This window comes from Zophobas morio, unplaced genomic scaffold (assembly GCF_036711695.1).
Source record: "Zophobas morio isolate AGI-343-1 ecotype UQ-CSIRO unplaced genomic scaffold, CSIRO_AGI_Zmor_V1 ptg000054l, whole genome shotgun sequence".
Lineage (NCBI taxonomy): Eukaryota > Metazoa > Arthropoda > Insecta > Coleoptera > Tenebrionidae > Zophobas > Zophobas morio.
In genome coordinates this window covers 775,729-799,138 of record NW_026972159.1, presented here as the reverse complement: position 1 = coordinate 799,138, position 23,410 = coordinate 775,729, and the positions used below count along the sequence as shown (strand labels likewise).

Below are 23,410 nucleotides of genomic sequence, written 5' to 3'. Positions count from 1 at the left end.
ATTGTGATATAAATTATTAATAATAAAACAAATTATACTCAAATATTTATATTGTTATATTACTTTGTAGATTGAGCTTCTATAAAATCGATCAAGGTCCTAGTGGGTCTTCCAGACATCCCTTTCCCCAAATAGGTGAAGTACTCGTCTTGACCCATAACCCCGGCCATATCAATATGCAGCCAGTCGGTCTTCTCGGGAATAAACTCCTTCAAAAACGCCGCCGCCGTACACGACCCACCTCTTCCCTTCCCTTTCCCCAGATTGTTAACATCGTAGGCCGTATTCTCCGCCACCATCTTCGTATAGTACTTCCACAGCGGCATCCTCCACATCCTGTCCCCAGTCCTCGACCCCGCTTCTTCCAACCCCTCGTACAACGCATTCGAATTACTAAAAACCCCGCACGCCGCCCCACCCAACGCCACCCTGATCGCGCCCGTCAAAGTCGCTATATCCAGAACCCACCTCGGCTTAAAAACCCCACTGTACGACAACGCATCCGCCAAAATCAACCTTCCTTCCGCATCCGTGTTGTCCACACACACCGTCTTCCCGCTCCTCGTCGTAATCACATCCCCCGGCTTGATGGCGCCCCCTGAAGGCATGTTCTCCACCAGCGGCACCAACACCTTCACGTGCGTCGCCACCCCCAAGCGCGCCAAGCCGTACACCGCCGCCACCACGCTAGCGGCGCCCCCCATGTCGCCCCTCATCTCGTCCATTCCGGCAGACGGCTTGATGCTGATGCCCCCCGAGTCGAAAGTCACCCCCTTCCCCACTAAAACGAAGGGGTCGGAGTCGCTCTTCTTGTACGACAGTTCGAGGAAACGCAAAGGCTCGTTGGAGCCCTGCGCTACTGCCAGAACGCCGCCCATTTTCTCGCGCTCCGCCCACTGCTTGTCGCGGATTTGCACGGAGATGTCGAGGGGCGTGGCGAGCTGGAGGACGGTTTCGGCGAAGATGGTGGGCGTCATTAGGTTGGAGGGCGTGTCTTTGAGTTTGCGGGCGAGGTTTTGGGCGGAGGCTGTGATGGTGCCGCGCTCCCATTGGGTGGGTTCTTCGGGGGTTGAAGTGAAGAGGGAGACTTGAGGGAGGGGGGATTTTTTTGGTTTTGTATTCTTGGAATTTGTAGGTGCTGAGGGCGCTGCCTTCAGCGGAGGCGGCGGCGTCGCCGAAGCTTTCGACGTGGATGGTTTTGATGTCGGAGGCGGAGAGAACTCTGCAACCGGCTGGAAGAGAGATTATTTATGTCAAATTTTTGTTTGTTTTTTTTTAGTGGGAGTTTAAAGCGGTCAAAGCTGGTAAGTATACGAGAAATTGACGGTGAGTAGACCAATTAGGGCCGAGTTGTCCATAAATGTTGGACATCGAGTACAATTCTCGTCTTGTAAGAACAAAGTATTCTTTTAAAACAATGATTAAAGTTTCATAAAAAAATAGAAAAATCGAAAAACTGAAAAATCAAAAAAAAAATGGAAAAGCAAAAATCGAAAGATCGAGCAATCGAAATATTAAAAAAATCGAAGAATTGAAAAATTCCCACAATTGAAATGTTGAAAAATTGAGAAATCGATAAATCTCAGGATCAAAAAGTCGAACAATTTTAAAAGTTCAAAAACTGAGATATCAAAAAATTAAATAAAAAAATCTAAAAATTGAAAATCAACTGAAAATTCGAAAATTAAAAAAATAAAAATATCCAAAAACTGAGAAATCAAAAAGTGGAAAAACTGAAGAATTGAAAACTGAAAAATCGAGAAATCGGAAAACAAAAAATGGATTAATCAGAAATTACGAAATCGAAAAATCAAAAATTGAAAAATCGTAAAACTGAAACATCAAAAATAAAAAATCCCAGCACTGAAATATCGAAAAATTGAGTATTCGAAAAACTGAATATCAAGAAATTGAGAATCATAAATTGAGAAATCGAAAAACTGAAGATAAAAACCTGGAAAACTCCAAAATGAAATATCGAAAAATTGAGAAATCGAAAATTGAAAAATGTAAAAAATTGAAAACCGAGACACCGAGAAATCGAATAAAAAAAATAGAAAAACTGAAAAATGGAAATATTGAGAAATCGTACAATGGAAAAATTAAAATACTTATCGAAACATCCGGAAGTTGAGAAAACAAAAAACTTTAATAATTGAAAAACTTAAAATTCGAAAGTTGAAAAATTGAAGAAAAATTCCCAAAACTGAAAATTTGAAAAATCGAGAAATCTAAAAATCGAAAAGTCGAAAAATTTTAAAAACCGAAAAATGAAAAATTTTAAGATAACATCAAAACATTTAAAAAGTTGAAAAATTGAAAATCTAAAATTTAAAAATTGAAAAATCCGAGATTTAAAACATCGAAAAATTCCAGAACTGAACAACTGCCAGATGGACAAATTGAAAAATGGAACTTCGAAAAATCGAGAAGCGGAAAAATCGAATCATCGAGAAATCGAAAAACTGAAAAATTGAAAATTCGAGAAATCAAAAATTTTTTAAATCGAAAAATTAAAATCGAGAAGTCGAAAATTTGAAACACCAAAAAACTGAAAAATCTAAAATTTAAAAATCGAAAAATTGAGAAATCGAATAATTTTAAATTTTAAAAACTGAAAAATAAAAATTTGGAAAAATTGAAAAATCAAAAAATGGAAAAATTGAAAAACCTGAAACGTCGAAAAATTGCAAAATCAAGAAACCTGAAAAATCAAAAAATTGAAAAGCGAAAAATCGAGACGTCGAAAAGTCGGAAAATTAAAAAACTGGAAAAACGTAAAACTGAAGCATCGGAAAATTGAGAAATCGAAAAATGAAAAATTTTAAGATTACATCAAAAAATCGAGAAATCGAAACATTTAAGAAGTTGAAAAATTGAAAATCTAAAATTTAAAAATCGAAAAATCCAAGATTCAAAACATTGAAAAATTCCAGAGCTGAAAAACTGCCAAATCGAAAACTTGAAAAATTGGAACTTCGAAAAATCGAAAAGCGGTATCGAAAAATCGAGAAAATGAACAATCGGAAGGTTCTATGACAATTTTTTTTTTATTTGTAAGATTCCTAAATTCTTTTTTTGTATTTTTGATTGAAAAATTGAAACATCGAAATCTGGAGCAATCGAAAAACTGAAAAATCAAAAAATTAAAAATTTTTCAAACCGAAAAATTAAAACCGAGAAGTCGAAAATTTGAAACATCAAAAAACTGAAAAATCTAAAATTGAAAAATTGAAATATCGAAAAATTGAGAAATCGAAAAATTTTAAATTTTAAAAACTGAAAAATAAAAATTTGGAAAAATTGAAAACTCAAAAAATGGAAAAATTAAAAAATCGGGACGTCGAAAAGTCGGAAAATTAAAATATTTAAAAATTGGAAAACCTGGAACGTCGAAAAATTGCAAAATCAAGAAATCGGAAAATCGAAAAATTGGGAAATCAAAATCTGAAAAATCAAAAAATTGGAAAGTGAAAAATCGTCGAAAAGTCGGAAAATTAAAAAGTTGGAAAAACGTAAAACTGAAGCATCGGAAAATTGAGAAATCGAAAAATGAAAAGAAAATCGAGAAATCGAGAAATTTAAGAATCAAAAAATTAAGAACGAAAAGCCTGGAAAGTTCCAAAACTGAAATATCGAAAAATTGACAAATCGGAACTTGAGAAAATTTAAAAATCGAAAAACCGAAACATCAAGAAATCGAATAAAAAAATAGAAAAACTGAAAAATCAAAAATTTAAACATTCGAAAAATTTTAAAATATGTGAAAATATCGAAGAAGTGAAAAATCGAAAAATCTAAAATTTAAAAAATGGAAAAAATTTTTGATATCGAAAAACTGAAAAATTCAAAAATCGTAAAACTAAAACATCGAAAAATGAAGAAATCGAAAATTTGAAGAATCGAAAAATTGAAAAATCCCAACACTGAAATATCGAAAAACTGAAGAACAAGAAATTGAAAATCAAAAAATTGAAAAATCGAAAAACTGAGGAATAAAAAACCTGGAAAATTCCAAAACTGAAATATCGAAAAAATGAGAAACCGAAAGTTGAAAACTCTTAAAAAAAAACGAGACACATTCGAAAAATTTTAAAATACGCAGAAATATCGAAGAACAAAAAATCGAAAAATCGAAAAACCGAAATATTGAGAAATCGAACAATCGAAAAATTTAAATATCGAAACATCCAGAAATTGAGAAATCAAAAACTTTAAAAAACGAAAAGTTTTTGAAACATCGAAACATCAAAAAATCGAAAAATTAAAATATCGAAAAGTTGAAGAAAAATCCTCAAAACTGAAATTTTGAAAAATTGAGATGTCGAAAACTTGAAAAATCGAAATCGAAAAGTCGAATTAAAAAATCGAAAAACCTACATTTCAATCGAATCAAAAAACTGTAAAATCGTAAGATTTTAAAATAGAAATATCAAAAAATGGAGGAATCGAAAAACGAATTAAAAAAAATTAAAAATTAAATATAAAAAAATTGAAGAATCGAGAAATCGAAACATCAAAAAGTCGAAAAATTGAAAATGTAAAATTTAAAAATTCAAAAATCGAAAAATTCCAGAAAATCAAGAAACTGCAAAATTCCAAAACTGAAATGACGTAAAACTGGAACATCGGAAAAAGAAAAACCGAAAAATCGAATCATAGAGAAATCGAAAATCGAAAAATGGAGAATTCGAAATTGCCCAACTTCGAAAAAGCCAAAAGCTAAACATTGAAAAATTGAAGAATTTAAAACAAAAAAAATCGGTACATCGAGAAATTGAACAATCGAAAGGTTTAATGTTTTATGATAAAATTTTTATGATTCCTTCATCTTCTTTCTTAATTTTTGATTAAAAAATTCAAGAGAAATCGAAAAACTAAAAAATAAAAAAATTTAAAATCGAGAAATCAAAAATTTTTAAAATCCAAAAACCTAAAACTGAGAAGTCGGGAAATCAAAAAATCCAAACATCAAAAAATTGAAAAATCTAAAATTTAAAAATTTGAAAAATAGAAATTGCTAAGAACTGGAAAATCGAAAAATTTAAAATTTTAGGAATTGAAAAATTAGAATATCGAAAAATTGAGAAATCAAGAAATCGAAACATCAAAAATTTAAAAATCGAAAACTGAAGAATCGAAATATTGAAAAATCCTAAACTGAAAAGTCCAAAAACTGAAAAAAGAGAAATCGGAAAACTAAAAAGTCGATTAATTGAGAAATCGAAAAATCAAAAATTGTAAAACTGAAAAATTTAAAAATTGGAAAAACGTATAAGTAACTGAAACATCGGAAAATTGAGAAATCAAAAATGAAAAAAAAAAAGAAATTGAAAATTTGAAGAATCGAGAAATTGAATCGAAAAATTGAGCATTCGAAAAACTGAAGTCAAGAAATCGAAAAATCAACAAGTTGAAGAATAAAAACCTTGGAAAATTCCAAAAATTGACATATCGGAAGTTGAAAAATCAAGAAATCGAAAATTGAGAAATAAAAAAAATATTATATGGATGTACCATTTTTTTTCCAAAAAAAAATCAGGACAATGTTACTTTTTAACATTTATTATAATTTTGATTAACGGTTTACCATTTCAATTCAATTCATAGTTAAATTGCAAAATGTTGTTATACAATTTTGATTTTTTTTACAAAAATCTAGATGCCTACGGTAAAAACTCGACACGGATTCATAAACAATAAATCGAGAAGTATGTGATTTTATAAAATTTAAATAACATTTACGATTGTAAAATTTGGAGATGTCATTCCATTGTTGGTGGGGACGAACAAATTTTGGTTGGCGTTTTACCATCTATATGACATTCCTAACACACATACAAAATCTGACAACAATCGGTCCGGTAGTTTCGGAGATTATCCGCTAATAAAACTGCGAACAGACGGCAGGCAGACAGACGGAAAGGAAGACCTATTTTTTCGTACTCTAGGGGTCATAAAACGTCGAGAAACATGAAAATAGCCGATAAATTCGATGCTTCTATGTAATTAAAATTACGTAAGGGGATTATCGGTACTAAAAAAATACTTCGTCAGTTCCTTTACTATTTTCATCCGAACTGAAAAACTAAATCCCCTAGCACTAGATCTTTTGATCATCTTTCTACTAAACATATTAATTTAGTTTACTTAGACAATTTTTTACTTTCTTGAAATGCATTTGATTGAAATCTCGAGGCTATTCAGGACGCCTTGCACGCTTAGCCTGGGTCGACAACTTGACGCGCATCAAGCAATTTTTACAAGCGCCGAGAAAGTTAGGTTAGGATATCGTTTTCAACTTTGTTAGTGATTTTTATTACCATACCTGCAGCGGCTATTCGAGCGGTTTCTTTTTCTTCGCATATCAACTCTAAATCGTCCCTTTGTTTCGACTTTTTTCCTAACCCTACGACTACAACAGATTGAAAGTCCTCGCACAGTCCCCAAAATTGGAAAGTCTTGCCTTCCTTAACCTTATTTCCCGTTCTATAAAACAAAAAAACGGGGCGAATGAGTGAAAATCTGGGCAATGGGAAACTTTATTGCTATTATAATACAACTACTTACAACAATAAAAACATTTACTTAAATAACGGATCACAAATGAATGTAACAGCGTTTTTAGAGAGAAAGACTATAGTATTGTGAAATCTAAGTCATGATCACAATAAACATTGACTCTTTCCGACGACACATACAACAGTGCAATGTATTACAGTAACCGCAACGGAAATCAACGAAGAATCACATTCTGTTCAAAAAATATAAAAGGGTATATTTTTTCTAGGCAGTAATTTGCCGGTTTTTATATATTCTCTATGCACATATATACACAAAATATTCCAAACTTATATCGTCTCGCTTTGAAGCTCGAAAAAATTCTACAAAAAATATATGGGTGTATACTTCTCAAATTCAACATTCGAAGTAAACAAGAACAACACTTACTACGTCACCGAACGAAAACTCTAAAGGAATCCATTAACCGATCTGCCTACGGACCGACACTACATGATAACATGGTTACAACACAAGATTGGCACATATATTGCTATAAATACTTACGCTAATCATGAGCAATATTTACTTTTTCCACTTGTGAAGTCTTGTGTACATCGAACTACAACTTTTCACACGAATTATTCTATTCTAATTGTGTGTTTTAATCTTAAAATTTGGCACAATCGGGTCGTCACTTTGGGAATGATAGAAGAACATCGCTACGAAACGGAAACTCTAACTCAAACAAACACCAGGAAACACCGGGAGTCGGATCACGGTACATCGAACAGAAAACACTACAGCAAACGACGAAAAATCACACCGACACACCTGGATCTCGTTTTTAGAATATCGGTTGCTCAAGGTAGAGTCTGACCTGACCTGAGGCTAGTTGGAAATGCGGCTGGGAACACCAATTACGATCAAAAAGGGACGTTTTTTGTCATTTGCCATATTCTGACTGTGTTGCGCCACGTACTGGTGGCGAACGAGTGGATACACGTACTCAAAATGGAACTACTAGCACAGCCGACCGTGCATTTTGGGTATGTAACGTTACCGAATTTCAAAATTGTGATATAAATTATTAATAATAAAACAAATTATACTCAAATATTTATATTGTTATATTACTTTGTAGATTGAGCTTCTATAAAATCGATCAAGGTCCTGGTGGGTCTTCCAGACATTCCTTTCCCCAAATAGGTGAAGTACTCGTCTTGACCCATAACCCCGGCCATATCAATATGCAGCCAGTCGGTCTTCTCGGGAATAAACTCCTTCAAAAACGCCGCCGCCGTACACGACCCACCTCTTCCCTTCCCTTTCCCCAGATTGTTAACATCATAGGCCGTATTCTCCGCCACCATCTTCGTATAGTACTTCCACAGCGGCATCCTCCACATCCTGTCTCCAGTCCTCGACCCCGCCTCTTCCAACCCCTCGTACAACGCATTCGAATTACTAAAAACCCCGCACGCCGCCCCACCCAAGGCCACCCTGATCGCGCCCGTCAAAGTCGCTATATCCAGAACCCACCTCGGCTTAAAAACCCCACTGTACGACAACGCATCCGCCAAAATCAACCTTCCTTCCGCATCCGTGTTGTCCACACACACCGTCTTCCCGCTCCTCGTCGTAATCACATCCCCCGGCTTGATGGCGCCCCCTGAAGGCATGTTCTCCACCAGCGGCACCAACACCTTCACGTGCGTCGCCACCCCCAAGCGCGCCAAGCCGTACACCGCCGCCACCACGCTAGCGGCGCCCCCCATGTCGCCCCTCATCTCGTCCATTCCGGCAGACGGCTTGATGCTGATGCCCCCCGAGTCGAAAGTCACCCCCTTCCCCACTAAAACGAAGGGGTCGGAGTCGCTCTTCTTGTACGACAGTTCGAGGAAACGCAAAGGCTCGTTGGAGCCCTGCGCTACTGCCAGAACGCCGCCCATTTTCTCGCGCTCCGCCCACTGCTTGTCGCGGATTTGCACGGAGATGTCGAGGGGCGTGGCGAGCTGGAGGACGGTTTCGGCGAAGATGGTGGGCGTCATTAGGTTGGAGGGCGTGTCTTTGAGTTTGCGGGCGAGGTTTTGGGCGGAGGCTGTGATGGTGCCGCGCTCCCATTGGGTGGGTTCTTCGGGGGTTGAAGTGAAGAGGGAGACGTGGGGGAGGGGGGATTTTTTGGTTTTGTATTCTTGGAATTTGTAGGTGCTGAGAGTGCTGCCTTCAGCGGAGGCGGCGGCGTCGCCGAAGCTTTCGACGTGGATGGTTTTGATGTCGGAGGCGGAGAGAACTCTGCAACCGGCTGGAAGAGAGATTATTTATGTCAAATTTTTGTTTGTTTTTTTTTAGTGGGAGTTTAAAGCGGTCAAAGCTGGTAAGTATACGAGAAATTGACGGTGAGTAGACCAATTAGGGCCGAGTTGTCCATAAATGTTGGACATCGAGTACAATTCTCGTCTTGTAAGAACAAAGTATTCTTTTAAAACAATGATTAAAGTTTCATAAAAAAATAGAAAAATCGAAAAACTGAAAAATCAAAAAAAAAATGGAAAAGCAAAAATCGAAAGATCGAGCAATCGAAATATTAAAAAAATCGAAGAATTGAAAAATTCCCACAATTGAAATGTTGAAAAATTGAGAAATCGATAAATCTCAGGATCAAAAAGTCGAACAATTTTAAAAGTTCAAAAACTGAGATATCAAAAAATTAAATAAAAAAATCGAAAAATTGAAAATCAACTGAAAATTCGAAAATTAAAAAAATAAAAATATCCAAAAACTGAGAAATCAAAAAGTGGAAAAACTGAAGAATTGAAAACTGAAAAATCGAGAAATCGGAAAACAAAAAATGGATTAATCAGAAATTACGAAATCGAAAAATCAAAAATTGAAAAATCGTAAAACTGAAACATCAAAAATAAAAAATCCCAGCACTGAAATATCGAAAAATTGAGTATTCGAAAAACTGAATATCAAGAAATTGAGAATCATAAATTGAGAAATCGAAAAACTGAAGAAAAAAACCTGGAAAACTCCAAAATGAAATATCGAAAAATTGAGAAATCGAAAATTGAAAAATGTAAAAAATTGAAAACCGAGACACCGAGAAATCGAATAAAAAAAATAGAAAAACTGAAAAATGGAAATATTGAGAAATCGTACAATGGAAAAATTAAAATACTTATCGAAACATCCGGAAGTTGAGAAAACAAAAAACTTTAATAATTGAAAAACTTAAAATTCGAAAGTTGAAAAATTGAAGAAAAATTCCCAAAACTGAAAATTTGAAAAATCGAGAAATCTAAAAATCGAAAAGTCGAAAAATTTTAAAAACCGAAAAATGAAAAATTTTAAGATAACATCAAAACATTTAAAAAGTTGAAAAATTGAAAATCTAAAATTTAAAAATTGAAAAATCCGAGATTTAAAACATCGAAAAATTCCAGAACTGAACAACTGCCAGATGGACAAATTGAAAAATGGAACTTCGAAAAATCGAGAAGCGGAAAAATCGAATCATCGAGAAATCGAAAAACTGAAAAATTGAAAATTCGAGAAATCAAAAATTTTTTAAATCGAAAAATTAAAATCGAGAAGTCGAAAATTTGAAACACCAAAAAACTGAAAAATCTAAAATTTAAAAATCGAAAAATTGAGAAATCGAATAATTTTAAATTTTAAAAACTGAAAAATAAAAATTTGGAAAAATTGAAAAATCAAAAAATGGAAAAATTGAAAAACCTGAAACGTCGAAAAATTGCAAAATCAAGAAACCTGAAAAATCAAAAAATTGAAAAGCGAAAAATCGAGACGTCGAAAAGTCGGAAAATTAAAAAACTGGAAAAACGTAAAACTGAAGCATCGGAAAATTGAGAAATCGAAAAATGAAAAATTTTAAGATTACATCAAAAAATCGAGAAATCGAAACATTTAAGAAGTTGAAAAATTGAAAATCTAAAATTTAAAAATCGAAAAATCCAAGATTCAAAACATTGAAAAATTCCAGAGCTGAAAAACTGCCAAATCGAAAACTTGAAAAATTGGAACTTCGAAAAATCGAAAAGCGGTATCGAAAAATCGAGAAAATGAACAATCGGAAGGTTCTATGACAATTTTTTTTTTATTTGTAAGATTCCTAAATTCTTTTTTTGTATTTTTGATTGAAAAATTGAAACATCGAAATCTGGAGCAATCGAAAAACTGAAAAATCAAAAAATTAAAAATTTTTCAAACCGAAAAATTAAAACCGAGAAGTCGAAAATTTGAAACATCAAAAAACTGAAAAATCTAAAATTGAAAAATTGAAATATCGAAAAATTGAGAAATCGAAAAATTTTAAATTTTAAAAACTGAAAAATAAAAATTTGGAAAAATTGAAAACTCAAAAAATGGAAAAATTAAAAAATCGGGACGTCGAAAAGTCGGAAAATTAAAATATTTAAAAATTGGAAAACCTGGAACGTCGAAAAATTGCAAAATCAAGAAATCGGAAAATCGAAAAATTGGGAAATCAAAATCTGAAAAATCAAAAAATTGGAAAGTGAAAAATCGTCGAAAAGTCGGAAAATTAAAAAGTTGGAAAAACGTAAAACTGAAGCATCGGAAAATTGAGAAATCGAAAAATGAAAAGAAAATCGAGAAATCGAGAAATTTAAGAATCAAAAAATTAAGAACGAAAAGCCTGGAAAGTTCCAAAACTGAAATATCGAAAAATTGACAAATCGGAACTTGAGAAAATTTAAAAATCGAAAAACCGAAACATCAAGAAATCGAATAAAAAAATAGAAAAACTGAAAAATCAAAAATTTAAACATTCGAAAAATTTTAAAATATGTAAAAATATCGAAGAACTGAAAAATCGAAAAATCGAAAATTTAAAAAATGGAAAAATTATAATATCGAAAAACTGAAAAAATCAAAAATCGTAAAACTAAAACATCGAAAAATGGAGAAATCGAAAATTTGAAGAATCGAAAAATTGAAAAATCCCGACACTGAAATATCGAAAAACTGAAGAACAAGAAATTGAAAATCAAAAAATTGAAAAATCGAAAAACTGAAGAATAAAAAACTTGGAAAATTCCAAAACTAAAATATCGAAAAAATGAGCAACCGAAAGTTGAAAAATCTTAAAAAAAAAACGAGACATCAAGAAATCGAATAAAAAATTGAAAAACCGAAAAATAAAAATTTAAACATTCGAAAAATTTTAAAATACGCAGAAATATCGAAGAACAAAAAATCGAAAAATTGAAAAACCGAAAAATCGAAATATTGAGAAATCGAACAATCGAAAAATTTAAATATCGAAACATCCAGAACTTGAGAAATCAAAAACTTTAAAAAACGAAAAGTTTTTGAACCATCGAAACATCAAAAAATCGAAAAATTAAAATATCGAAAAGTTGAAGAAAAATCCTCAAAACTGAAATTTTGAAAAATTAAAATATCGAAAAGTTGAAGAAAAATCCTCAAAACTGAAATTTTGAAAAATTGAGATGTCGAAAACTTGAAAAATCGAGAAATCGAAAAGTCGAAAAATTAAAAAATCGAAAAACCTACATGTCAATCGAATCAAAAAACTGTAAAATCGTAAGATTTTAAAATAGAAATATCAAAAAATTGAAGAATCGAGAAATCGAAAATTCAAAGTCGAAAAATTGAAAATCTAAAATTTAAAAATTCAAAAATCGAAAAATTCCAGAAAATCATGAAACTGCAAAATTCCAAAACTGAAATGACGTAAAACTGGAACATCGGAAAAAAAGAAAAGCCGAAAAATCGAATCATAGAGAAATCGAAAATCGAAAAATGGAGAATTCGAAATTGCCCAACTTCGAAAAATCCAAAAGCTACACATTGAAAAATTGAAAAATTGAAAACAAAAAAAATCGGTACATCGAGAAATTGAACAATCGAAAGGTTTAATGTTTTATGATAAAATTTTTATGATTCCTTCATCTTTTTTTTAATTTTTGATTAAAAAATTCTCGAGAAATCGAAAAACTAAAAAATAAAAAAAATTAAAATCGAGAAATCAAAAATTTTTAAAATCCAAAAACCTAAAACTGAGAAGCCGGGAAATCAAAAAATCCAAACATCAAAAATTGAAAAATCTAAAATTTAAAAATTTGAAAAATAGAAATTGCTAAGAACTGAAAAATCGAAAAATTTAAAATTTTAGGAATTGAAAAATTAGAATATCGAAAAATTGAGAAAATCAAGAAATCGAAACATCAAAAATTTAAAAATCGAAAACTGAAGAATCGAAATATTGAAAAATCCTAAACTGAAAAGTCCAAAAACTGAAAAAAGAGAAATCGGAAAACTAAAAAGTCGATTAATTGAGAAATCGAAAAATCAAAAATTGTAAAACTGAAAAATTTAAAAATTGGAAAAACGTATAAGTAACTGAAACATCGGAAAATTGAGAAATCAAAAATGAAAAAAAAAAGAAATTGAAAATTTGAAGAATCGAGAAATTGAATCGAAAAATTGAGCATTCGAAAAACTGAAGTCAAGAAATCGAAAAATCAACAAGTTGAAGAATAAAAACCTTGGAAAATTCCAAAAATTGACATATCGGAAGTTGAAAAATCAAGAAATCGAAAATTGAGAAATAAAAAAATTATTATATGGGTGTACCATTTTTTTCAAAAAAAAATCAGGACAATGTTACTTTTTTACATTTATTATAATTTTGATTAACGGTTTACCATTTCAATTTAATTCATAGTTAAATTGCAAAATGTTGTTATACAATTTTGATTTTTTTTTCAAAAATCTAGATGTCTATGGTAAAAACTCGACACGGATTCATAAACAATAAATCGAGATTTTACGATTGTAAAATTTAGAGATGACGTCATTCCATTGTTGATGGGGACGAACAGACAAACTTTGGTTAGCGTTTTACCATTTATATGACATTCCTAACAAACACAAAATCTGGCAACAATCGGTCCGGTAGTTTCGGAGATTATCCGCCAATAAAACTGCGGACGGACGGCAGACAGACAGACGGAAAGGAAGACCTATTTTTTCGTACCCTAGGGGTCATAAAACGTCGAGAAACATGAAAATAGCCGATAAATTCGATTATAAGATGCTTCTATGTAATTAAAATTATGTAAGGTGATTATCGGTACTAAAAAAATACTTCGTCAGCTCCTTTACTATTTTCATCCGAACTGAAAAACTAAATCCCCTAACACTAGATCTTTTGATCATCTTTCTACTAAACATATTAATTCAGTTTACTTAGACAATTTTTGACTTTCCTGAAATGCATTTGATTGGAACCTCGAGGCTACTCAGGACGCCTTGCACGCTTAGCCTGGGTTAGACAACTTGACGCGCATCAAGCAATTTTTACAAGCGCCGAAAAAGTTAGGTTAGGATATCATTTTCAACTTTGTTAGTGATTTTTATTACCATACCTGCAGCGGCTATTCGAGCGGTTTCTTTTTCTTCGCATATCAACTCTAAATCGTCCCTTTGTTTCGACTTTTTTCCTAACCCTACGACTACAACAGATTGAAAGTCCTCGCACAGTCCCCAAAATTGGAAAGTCTTGCCTTCCTTAACCTTATTTCCCGTTCTATAAAACAAAAAAACGGGGCGAATGAGTGAAAATCTGGGCAATGGGAAACTTTATTGCTATTATAATACAACTACTTACAACAATAAAAACATTTACTTAAATAACGGATCACAAATGAATGTAACAGCGTTTTTAGAGAGAAAGACTATAGTATTGTGAAATCTAAGTCATGATCACAATAAACATTGACTCTTTCCGACGACACATACAACAGTGCAATGTATTACAGTAACCGCAACGGAAATCAACGAAGAATCACATTCTGTTCAAAAAATATAAAAGGGTATATTTTTTCTAGGCAGTAATTTGCCGGTTTTTATATATCTCTATGCACATATATACACAAAATATTCCAAACTTATATCGTCTCGCTTTGAAGCTCGAAAAAATTCTACAAAAAATATATGGGTGTATACTTCTCAAATTCAACATTCGAAGTAAACAAGAACAACACTTACTACGTCACCGAACGAAAACTCTAAAGGAATCCATTAACCGATCTGCCTACGGACCGACACTACATGATAACATGGTTACAACACAAGATTGGCACATATATTGCTATAAATACTTACGCTAATCATGAGCAATATTTACTTTTTCCACTTGCGAAGTCTTGTGTACATCGAACTACAACTTTTCACACGAATTATTCTATTCTAATTGTGCGTTTTAATTTTAAAATTTGGCACAATCGGGTCGTCACTTTGGGAATGATAGAACATGGCTACGAAACGGAAACTCTAACTCAAACAAACACCAGGAAACACCGGGAGTCAAATCACGGTACATCGAACAGAAAACACTACAGCAAACGACGAAAAATCACACCGACACACCTGGATCTCGTTTTAGAATATCGGTTGCTCAAGGTCGAGTCTGACCTGACCTGAGGCTAGTTGGAAATGCGGCTGGGAACACCAATTACGATCAAAAGGGACGTTTTTTGTCATTTGCCATATTCTGACAGTGTTGCGCCACGTACTGGTGGCGAACGAGTGGGTATACGCACTCAAAATGGAACTACTAGCACAGCCGACCGTGCATTTTGGGTGAAATCGCGTTTTCGCAGAAGTGGCGGGCGTGGAATTGGACACCACCGTTCGTAAAATACGGATTATCTCCGCAACCGTACGTCCGACAAAAAATTGGTAAAGAGGGTTTTTGTAGACGATGCAATTCTCCACAAGTTTTTTTCTCTACGACTTTTCGGCGTAGCGTTACTAGAAAAAAAATAGGGACTGGTGCTAAACCCAAGATGCACGGTTGGTTACTGACCAACTCCCTTACGAAATGAAACAACTCAAGTTACATCTACCTGTTATACAATAACTACTAATAAACGTGACATTTACTTCCAACGGGAAAATACGAAGACACAAGAGAATCGAAATCAAACGAGTCTCTTAAACTAAACCACTGCGCTCTCTGGTTTGAATTTGGATACTCTATGTTCTTAAAATTCCAACACTTGTGAACGATTTATAAAATATATTCTTCTAGTAGCAATTCCGTCAACACTAATCTTTTTTGATTTTATGTACATAAAGGTGCCACGTGGGGACCTTTCGGCCCCCCGGCCATACAAACTAATTTTGAACGTGAACAGAACGAAGCCAAACAACGAAAACTCTCAAAGCAGTGTTGTTCCAGTTGGGGATATGCCAAGACTGCTGATTGTCCAATTTGCCTTATCACAACTACTCAGCTCCCCTCAACTAGACAAGTTCCAGGATGTTAATAATCCCTTGACTGTTCGCCGCCACCACCACGTTCGAGTTCTGCTTCCAGCAGACCGCCGACACGAACTCGTTCATGTCGTCCTCCCTCCTCTCCTGATCCAGCACCCCTTGGATCGCCTCGAACTTATAACTAAACAACTTCTTGCTCAAGCCCTTATAGTAAATGTACATCGCGTTGTTCTCCGAGCCGCAGGCCACATAATCGCCGTCCGTCGCCAACCCGATGAAGTTCTTCTCGTTGATGTGGCCCACGAACGACCTCAGACAGTACGGCGTGTTGATATTCCACATCTTCAGCTGCGAGTCCGTCGACGCCGACACGATATCTTCGCTGTTCAAGAACTTCACGTAACTCACGGCCTTCTTGTGGCCTTTGAAGACGGCCACGGCCTCCTTCATGTTCCTTAAATCGTAGTAATGAACACAATGATCCGCGCTACCGAACGCTAAGTGACAAGAACTCCGCGGGTTGAACTTGACACAACAAACGTTAGCTTTCGCTTCTAACGTCGCTATTGAATGTTCGCCGTTTAGGGAATAGAGCTTGACTCGGGCATCGTCGGACCCGGAGGCTATCAACCGCGTGTCCACCTCGTTGAAGTCGACGCTCCAACAGCGCTTCTCGTGCTCTTGGTACGTCTTGGTGCGCTGACCCGTAGAGGCGTCCCAGATGGTCACGGTACCTTCGTAGTCGCTGGACGCGAGAATGCTCTTATGGTAGGTGTTCCAGCTGACGCACGAAATCTTGGATTTGGACAGCATCTCGATGCAAGGGTAGTGGATGTCGACGGAGTCTTTGATCACGGCGCCGTAATCAAAAACCTTGATCTTCTTCGTGACTCCAGCGATCGCCAAGAACTCGTTATCTTTGTCGAATTCTATACTCGACACTATCGTGGAGTTGTTAAAGAGGTCGCTGGAGTAGTTCAAGGTTGCTAGAACCCTAAGTGAGTTGTAGCGCGAGAACTTGATTAAGTTTTCTCTGAATTCGTCGAGTCCGGTGTTCATCGAACTAGCCGCTTTGGTTTTATCGACGCCGTCTTTCCCGAAGAACAAGTCTTTGGAGCGTGCCGTGAAATAACAATCGACGAAATCGTCGAAATGGGCGTGCATTCTCCGCCTCCGTAACGCCAAAGAGGTGGAGCCTAAGCGTAGTGGGGCGTCCGAATTAGGATTCTCCTCCCTTCGACCCGTCGACGTACCAATCGTGTCAATCAAGTCGATCATTTCCTTTTTCATTGCGACCACTGCGGCGTCGTCAGCCGCTGATGCCACCGTCCGCTCCACATCCTCCAACGTCGGACATTTACTATGCACCTCCTTCAGCTTGTTGTGGACCTCGTCGATATCGTACTCTATGATCGTAATCTCCTTGATGATCTGCGCCTGCCGCTCCTTCTTCTGCTTCAACAAGTGCTTCAGAAACTCCAAGAGGAGGCGGTTCTGCGCGGCGCACGACTCCGCCTCCAGCAGCTGCTTGCGCTGCGTCAACACCTCCAGCATCACGTTGACGTCCGGCAGCGTCAAGTTCTGGCTCTCCGTGGCCACGAAGTCCCTCAAGCCGTCCGCCGACGTGCCGAACTCCCCCGAGCTGTCTCTGTTCAACCCCAGCGCCTCGAAGCTGTTCAGCCGCGTCTTGTGCTTCTTGATCAGCTCGTTGAGGAGGAAGTTCGGGAAGATCATGTCCTCTCCCGTGACCGGGGCGCTGCACTTGGGGCACCTCTTCTGCGCCTCGATCGACTTGACGATGCAGTTGTAGCAGAAGGTGTGGCCGCACTTGGTGATGTACGCCTCCTCGATCACGTTGAAGCAGACCGGGCAGGAGAAGTCGGTCGTTTTCTCCTCGAACGAGCCCGCGGGGGCGGGCCGGTGGCGCTTCGGGGTGCGGATCGAAGAGCGGTTCGTCGGTACGTTCGAACTACTGTGCGACGACGCGGAACTACTGCGACCGTCGCGGCTCGACGCCATTGCGAGAGTTAAGAGAAAAACACCGACCTGAAACAAGAAGTTTAGTGAGTGGGGCGACGCTGAGCTACAACAACCAAAACGGGAGCGAGTTTCAGGTCAGGTTTTTCGAAGCAGGGGTACAGTCAATCCGGGGTTTTTTTGCTCACACTCATTGACCCCCCCACAAAGGGAATCGCTGTCTGCACGGTTGCCTTTTTAACGCCGGATTGACTGCACCATGTAGCGGAACAAGGATTAACAAAAAAACAAGGGGAGCTTAGCCGGTTTTCGGTGGTCTGTAACAAAAAATACCCGTTTCGAGATGGCACGGTGACGCAATAAACAATAAATCTAAGTAGCTACAAGATTCACATTCACATAAAACAGAATAAGTCGCATTAGTAAGAGTATAACGTGATTTTTTAAATACAAATCTGACGAGTTGGTTAGGTTAGAAAAACGTGAATTAGATATATGCAGCACTGATGTATGTGTTCTATCCATTTTTTTAACATATTTGGTGATAAAAATATCAAATCTTCCATTACATGTTGAGACAGGCGAAAACCGATTTTTCTTTGTAAGTTCATCTTTGCGATTGTCTGAAGCCACGTTATTTAATTTTCAACTAAATTAAAACTGAAAATTTTTCTTCTCTGGACCCAAACAAACCCTAATCTGATGCAACAACAACACACAAAACCTGACATGAAATCGGCCTAAACCACAAAATCAAAACTCTGCTTACAGCTTAAGTTGCTCCAACAGTTTCCCTTGACTAATTTGGTTGTATTTCTGGGCAGCTGGGGTTAGCTCCAACCCTCCACACTCATCGTCGCTGTACACACCCAAAACCAGACCTTTCTGCAAAAACACAACACAATTACCAAAAACGGCACTATTGCACAGGACGTACTTTTTCGGGCAAAGTGGTGGAGCACGACCTCAGAAAGTGTCTGCTGGGGATGGATAACCTGAGAAGCCTCTTGCACCTCAAAGATAATGCCATCCTTACTTCCAACACGAGAATGCGGCAGACTTACGTATCAACGGGGACAGTTTCCGATTTGGGTGGTTTTTAGCACGCAAAAACGTGGAACTTTTCCGCATTCCAACGTCCAAGTCGCGAGATCAACAAATCACAAAATTGATTTTTGACAGGTCTGCCGGGCATCGGCGATCGACAGGAGTGACAGGGTAGGGGGCGCTGCGGGCGGCAAGGGTACACAGAAAAGGTGCGACCACCACTCTTACTTATTAATTTATATTTTTTTATACTAATTATAACAACAATCACATGATCTGCGTAGTATCGCGTTTTGTCGAAAAACACGCTAATTCGACAGTCAATTACAAAACTTGCCATTTTCGCAATGTGCTCACCTACACACGACCATCTTGCAAAACCACTTGGCGCCAATTTTAAAATCGGATATTTTTAGACCACCATCACCGACTAAAATATCCACAAATGCATTCCTTTTATCACTTTTGGGTGAAAGTGAAAGTCGCTTATCGCCCCAACGCGACACAGCTGGCCGTTTCGTAATTTCGTTACGTCTGCAGGCGAAAGTTGATTGAGGTTATGTTTGTTGTGGGGCACCTGGGACTCGATTTTGGGAACACAAAATCGGCTTTGTGGCGCGAAAATGACGACTCGCGAATTAGCTAGGTGGGTCTATTATTAAAAATCAATTCATAATAAACCGGATAAATACTATTAACCATTTTAGAAAAATAGGCGCCCTGGAAGTCATTCGCGTCTCAAAAACCAACTCCAGTAAACAACCCTTTGACTTTTTGTTTGTCATTGATTTTGAGGCGACGTGCTGGGAGAGCGCAGACCGCAAAACCAAATGTCCCGAAATTATCGAATTCCCGGCAGTTTTATATGACGTTAAAAACGGTGAAATTGTGGATGAATTCCAGGAGTATGTAATGCCTACAGAGAACCCCAAATTGAGCGACTTTTGCACCCAATTAACTGGTATAAAACACCCTTGTTAATTAAATTAGTTCAACAAAATCAAAATTTGTAGGAATTCAGCAAAATCAGGTCGACACTGGAGTGCCTTTATCCACTTGTTTGTTCCTATTTATGAAGTGGGTCAACGAAAAAAAGAAATTATATGGTATGGAGTTCCCCAATAGCGACGACAAGGCGGAAAAAACGTGTGCCTTTGCGACTTGGTCTGACTGGGATTTAGGAATATGTTTTAAGAACGAATGCAACAGAAAACGGCTCACTTATGCTAAAATTTTCCGCAAGTGGATTGACATTCGCCACTTATATAAAGTAACGTGTTTTAACATAGCAGTTATTTAACACAATTGTTTTAGTTCTATTTTAAGAAACCTTTCAACGGTCTCAGTGGCGCCCTCTCAGAATTGGGTCTTACGTTTGAGGGTAAGGAACACTGTGGTCTGCACGACGCTAGAAACACGGCGAAACTCGTAGGACGAATGATTGACAATGGCGCCATCTTACAGCTAACTAGGTGTTAATTCTATTAGTTTTCATATGTTACAAATTACTACATAAACTGGTTCATTGGATCCTCGTCGCGTCTCCTTTTCATATAATAAGCTTCCAGTTCTTCATCTGTGGGTTTCTTAACCTCAAACATGCTATTGTAGGGTCTTTTTCTTTCATCTATTGACAACAATCTGTCAGCTGCTTTCTGATTCATCTCCTCTGCGTCCAACGCTTCTTTCAGTTTATCCTTCTCCTGTTTCTTCTGTTTGCGCTTTTCTTTTTGTTTCTTCTTCTTGTTCTTCTTTTTCTTCTTTCTTTCGCTCTTGTTCTTTTCCTCTGCGTCTGAACTACTTTCAGATGAACTCTCGCTGCTTTCTTCCTTTTCGTTAGTTGCTTCAGGGGTGGTAACTGGGGGTGGTTGATTGTCATTGCTGCGGCCCGCTTCTCCCAAACAATACGAATTCTGAAATTTTTACAAAATTTTTTTTGTGTTACAACAAATGATAATCAAGCTACCTTGACGAACGAATGACAACATTTATAGCCCCACTGTCCCCCTCGCCAATAAGAACCCCAAACAGAAGTGTGATTATTGATATAAATATCTTCTTCATATTTGGACTTGATCACTTCTTTTTCTTGCCCTTTTATCACTTTGCCTGATCGAGAATACTCAACGTAGTCTTCGGTTTGTGCAAGAAGAAGGGTCTTAGGAGGTGCCTCCAGGTGCTCTTCGCCCCCATATTTCTCTAAAATGTTTCCTTGTACCTTTGACTTGAATTGTTCTTTCTTCTTTTCGTATTCTTTTTGTAAAAGCTCAAGTTTTGTGGGTTCTGCTAATAAATGAACATCAACGCCTCTCTCATAGGCTTCCCAAGCAAACAACTGAGCTGAGGCATGTTTGGTGGTGTCCCCGGTGAATCGCACGAAATTTTCACCGTGATACCTATTATAAAGAATTAATATCACTAAGTACAATGATTATTAAAAAGCTTACTGTTCATCCGTACTAGGATTCGGATTCTCCCTCATAGAGCGCGTTTTCGGGTCATAGTAGGCCGAATTCGGGTCCAAATTCCTCAAATACTTGGCAGTGTCCTCTCTTATCCTCAAATTTCTCACAGTAATTCGCTGCTTGCTGTCAACTTTGGTCCCCGGCATGTCCACTTCGTCCACATACTTGTCCTCGTCCTTCTCATCATCACTGTCTTCGTTGTTCGCGTTTAACCTATCCGCTTTCAACTGTCGTTTCGCCTCCTCCACCTTCTGGAACTCCTCGATCACCGCTTTGTGCTCCGATGGGTCATACCCGCTCCAGCGATCGCGCTTCCCGTCGTAACTCAAAGACAGCTTCTTCTGGATGAACTCGTCCGCCGCGATGTTCGCCCCCGAGAACTTGGCCCCCACTTTGCGGGGCCGCTCCATGCAGTCCTTGCGCTTGTGGGTCAAAGCGCCGCAGTTCTCGCACGCCCCTTTTCGGTATTTCGTGACGAGCTTTGTCTGGTCGACTCCGCGTTTGTACCACTCGTCCAACTGCGAAAACTTGTCCTGTTTGTCTTCCTGTGGCCGCTGGTGCTTGAGTGTGGGGCCCTGGGTGCCGTAGTACCATGGCGCTGAGGCTATGTATTGGGGGATGTGGGGGTTTATGTCCTTGCCTTCTTCGTCGACGGCTGCGGGGGCTGTGCCCGCTTTTCGCGCTTCTTCGAGCTCTTTGGCTTTGCGCCAGTCTTCGCGCGACTTTTTCTTCGGCTCATCTTCGATTTCGCTTTTTGATTTGAGGATCTGGGAAACGGGCAGGCTTTGGGTGCTGCTTGCCATTTCTTGTTTAATTTGCGCAGCACATAACAGGGTTTTGGTTATGTTTTTGTGTCACTTGTCACTTGTCATTCTTGTCAAATGCGGGGAGTCGAAATATACAGAGTGAGCTAAAAAGTCCAGCAACAAATTGTTTTTGCCGTTTCTATTGAAACACCACCAGTTTTAGCAATTGGTAACAACTTTCGATTGATTCTGAACGGCTTTTATTTAGATAATTGTCTGAATGTGAACGTCACCAAATTTAATTTTTATTTTTGTAAATACAGTTTTTCTTGTTCGTTCCATCTCTTTTCGCTTTTGAGAGAATAAAAGTATTCATTGCCTATTTTTTTGTCAAAATAATCTATTTTCTACAATATGATGTCTCGAACATACGAACTTTGCAGGTAAGCTCCGCCCTCTGTTATCATAACGAATAAAAAATTCGTCACAACTGAGATCGGGGCGGGTGGGTGGGGCTTATCTTTTGACTTTTTTTTCCTTAATATGTGTAGTTTTCTTTCAACAAGACTTAAAATATGTTTCATATGGTAATTTCTTGTTGAGAAATATAAACTTGGCACTTATGCTCCGCCCCCCGTCTTACGAGGAATAAAAAAATTAATCACAACAGAAGTATCCATTGACTTATTTTTTCGTAATATATGTACATCGTCTTCTTTCAATAATAAAATACTTAAAATATCAAATGGTTAATTTAAAGCTAGAATTATGTTTTCAGTTTCGTGTTGTTGAAAGACAACTATGTATATTAAGAAAAAGGAAGCCAATGATTAAGCCCCACCCCCCGCCGTCATCTCATTTCTGATGAATTTTTCATTTGCCAGATCGAAAGGCGGAGCTTAATTGAAAATCCATATTTGTCTACAAGATGAATTTATCATTTTAAATATGTTTAAGTATATGTTGTAAAAAGAAAATTCGTATATTAAGGAAAAAAAGACTAAACATAATGGCCACACTATTGTTTTCATAGCAGTTAGTCTTCTCCCTTAATCTTGAAACATCTTTCAAATTACAATGTTGTTAGACAATTATTTTCAAATAACAAATTTTTCCAAGTACGATTTATGTAATAAGGAACCAATTTATATTGAACATATTTTTTTGTATTAAATAAATTTGTACCTACATCTATTATTATAGGTATATAATTTTGTAAAATGTATATATTTTAATAACAAAATACTTAAAACGTATTTAAAATGATAAATTTTTGTAGACAAATATGGATTTTGCAGTTAAGCTCCGCCCCTCCATCTGACAACGAATGAAAAATTCATCCCAATTGAGATGAGGGCGGGTGGGTGGGACTTAATT

General features: G+C 36.8%; 3 protein-coding genes across 3 annotated transcripts; 1 reads left to right on the top strand and 2 right to left on the bottom strand.

The window, feature by feature from the left end:
* Positions 1-32: 32 nt before the first annotated feature.
* LOC135142893 (cytosol aminopeptidase-like) lies at positions 33-19,004 on the bottom strand. The gene is given in 7 exon segments (XM_064074693.1): positions 33-1,109; positions 1,111-1,232; positions 6,329-6,489; positions 7,639-8,806; positions 13,944-14,104; positions 18,545-18,660; positions 18,713-19,004. Coding segments are annotated over 7 exon segments (2,871 nt in total). The 5' UTR covers positions 18,806-19,004; the 3' UTR covers positions 33-59.
* Positions 19,005-19,234: 230 nt separating this feature from the next.
* On the top strand, positions 19,235-20,352 carry Snp (Snipper). The gene is made up of 4 exons (XM_064074695.1): positions 19,235-19,468; positions 19,530-19,783; positions 19,836-20,092; positions 20,137-20,352. Exons 1-4 carry the CDS (start codon positions 19,446-19,448, stop codon positions 20,299-20,301), a joined length of 699 nt encoding a protein of 232 aa, XP_063930765.1. The 5' UTR covers positions 19,235-19,445; the 3' UTR covers positions 20,302-20,352.
* LOC135142894 (pre-mRNA-splicing factor Slu7) lies at positions 20,276-22,158 on the bottom strand. The gene is made up of 3 exons (XM_064074694.1): positions 21,270-22,158; positions 20,789-21,218; positions 20,276-20,735 (listed from the first exon to the last, which is right to left on the bottom strand). Exons 1-3 carry the CDS (start codon positions 22,088-22,090, stop codon positions 20,331-20,333), a joined length of 1,656 nt encoding a protein of 551 aa, XP_063930764.1. The 5' UTR covers positions 22,091-22,158; the 3' UTR covers positions 20,276-20,330.
* Between the last annotated feature and the right edge of the window lie 1,252 nt (positions 22,159-23,410).

What these genes read in the sequence shown, in the direction of transcription:
- Snp (XM_064074695.1), top strand. Translation starts at nt 19,446, where the DNA reads ATGACGACTCGCGAATTAGCTAG. An exon ending in CTTTTGCACCCAATTAACTG is followed by an intron (nt 19,784 to 19,835) that starts GTATAAAACACC and finishes CAAAATTTGTAG; the next exon opens with GAATTCAGCAAAATCAGGTC. An exon ending in ACATTCGCCACTTATATAAA is followed by an intron (nt 20,093 to 20,136) that starts GTAACGTGTTTT and finishes CAATTGTTTTAG; the next exon opens with TTCTATTTTAAGAAACCTTT.
- LOC135142894 (XM_064074694.1), bottom strand. Translation starts at nt 22,090, where the DNA reads ATGGCAAGCAGCACCCAAAGCCTGCCCGTTTCCCAGATCCTCAAATCA. An exon ending in AATCCTAGTACGGATGAACA is followed by an intron (nt 21,219 to 21,269) that starts GTAAGCTTTTTA and finishes TCTTTATAATAG; the next exon opens with GTATCACGGTGAAAATTTCG. An exon ending in GTTGTCATTCGTTCGTCAAG is followed by an intron (nt 20,736 to 20,788) that starts GTAGCTTGATTA and finishes TAAAAATTTCAG; the next exon opens with AATTCGTATTGTTTGGGAGA.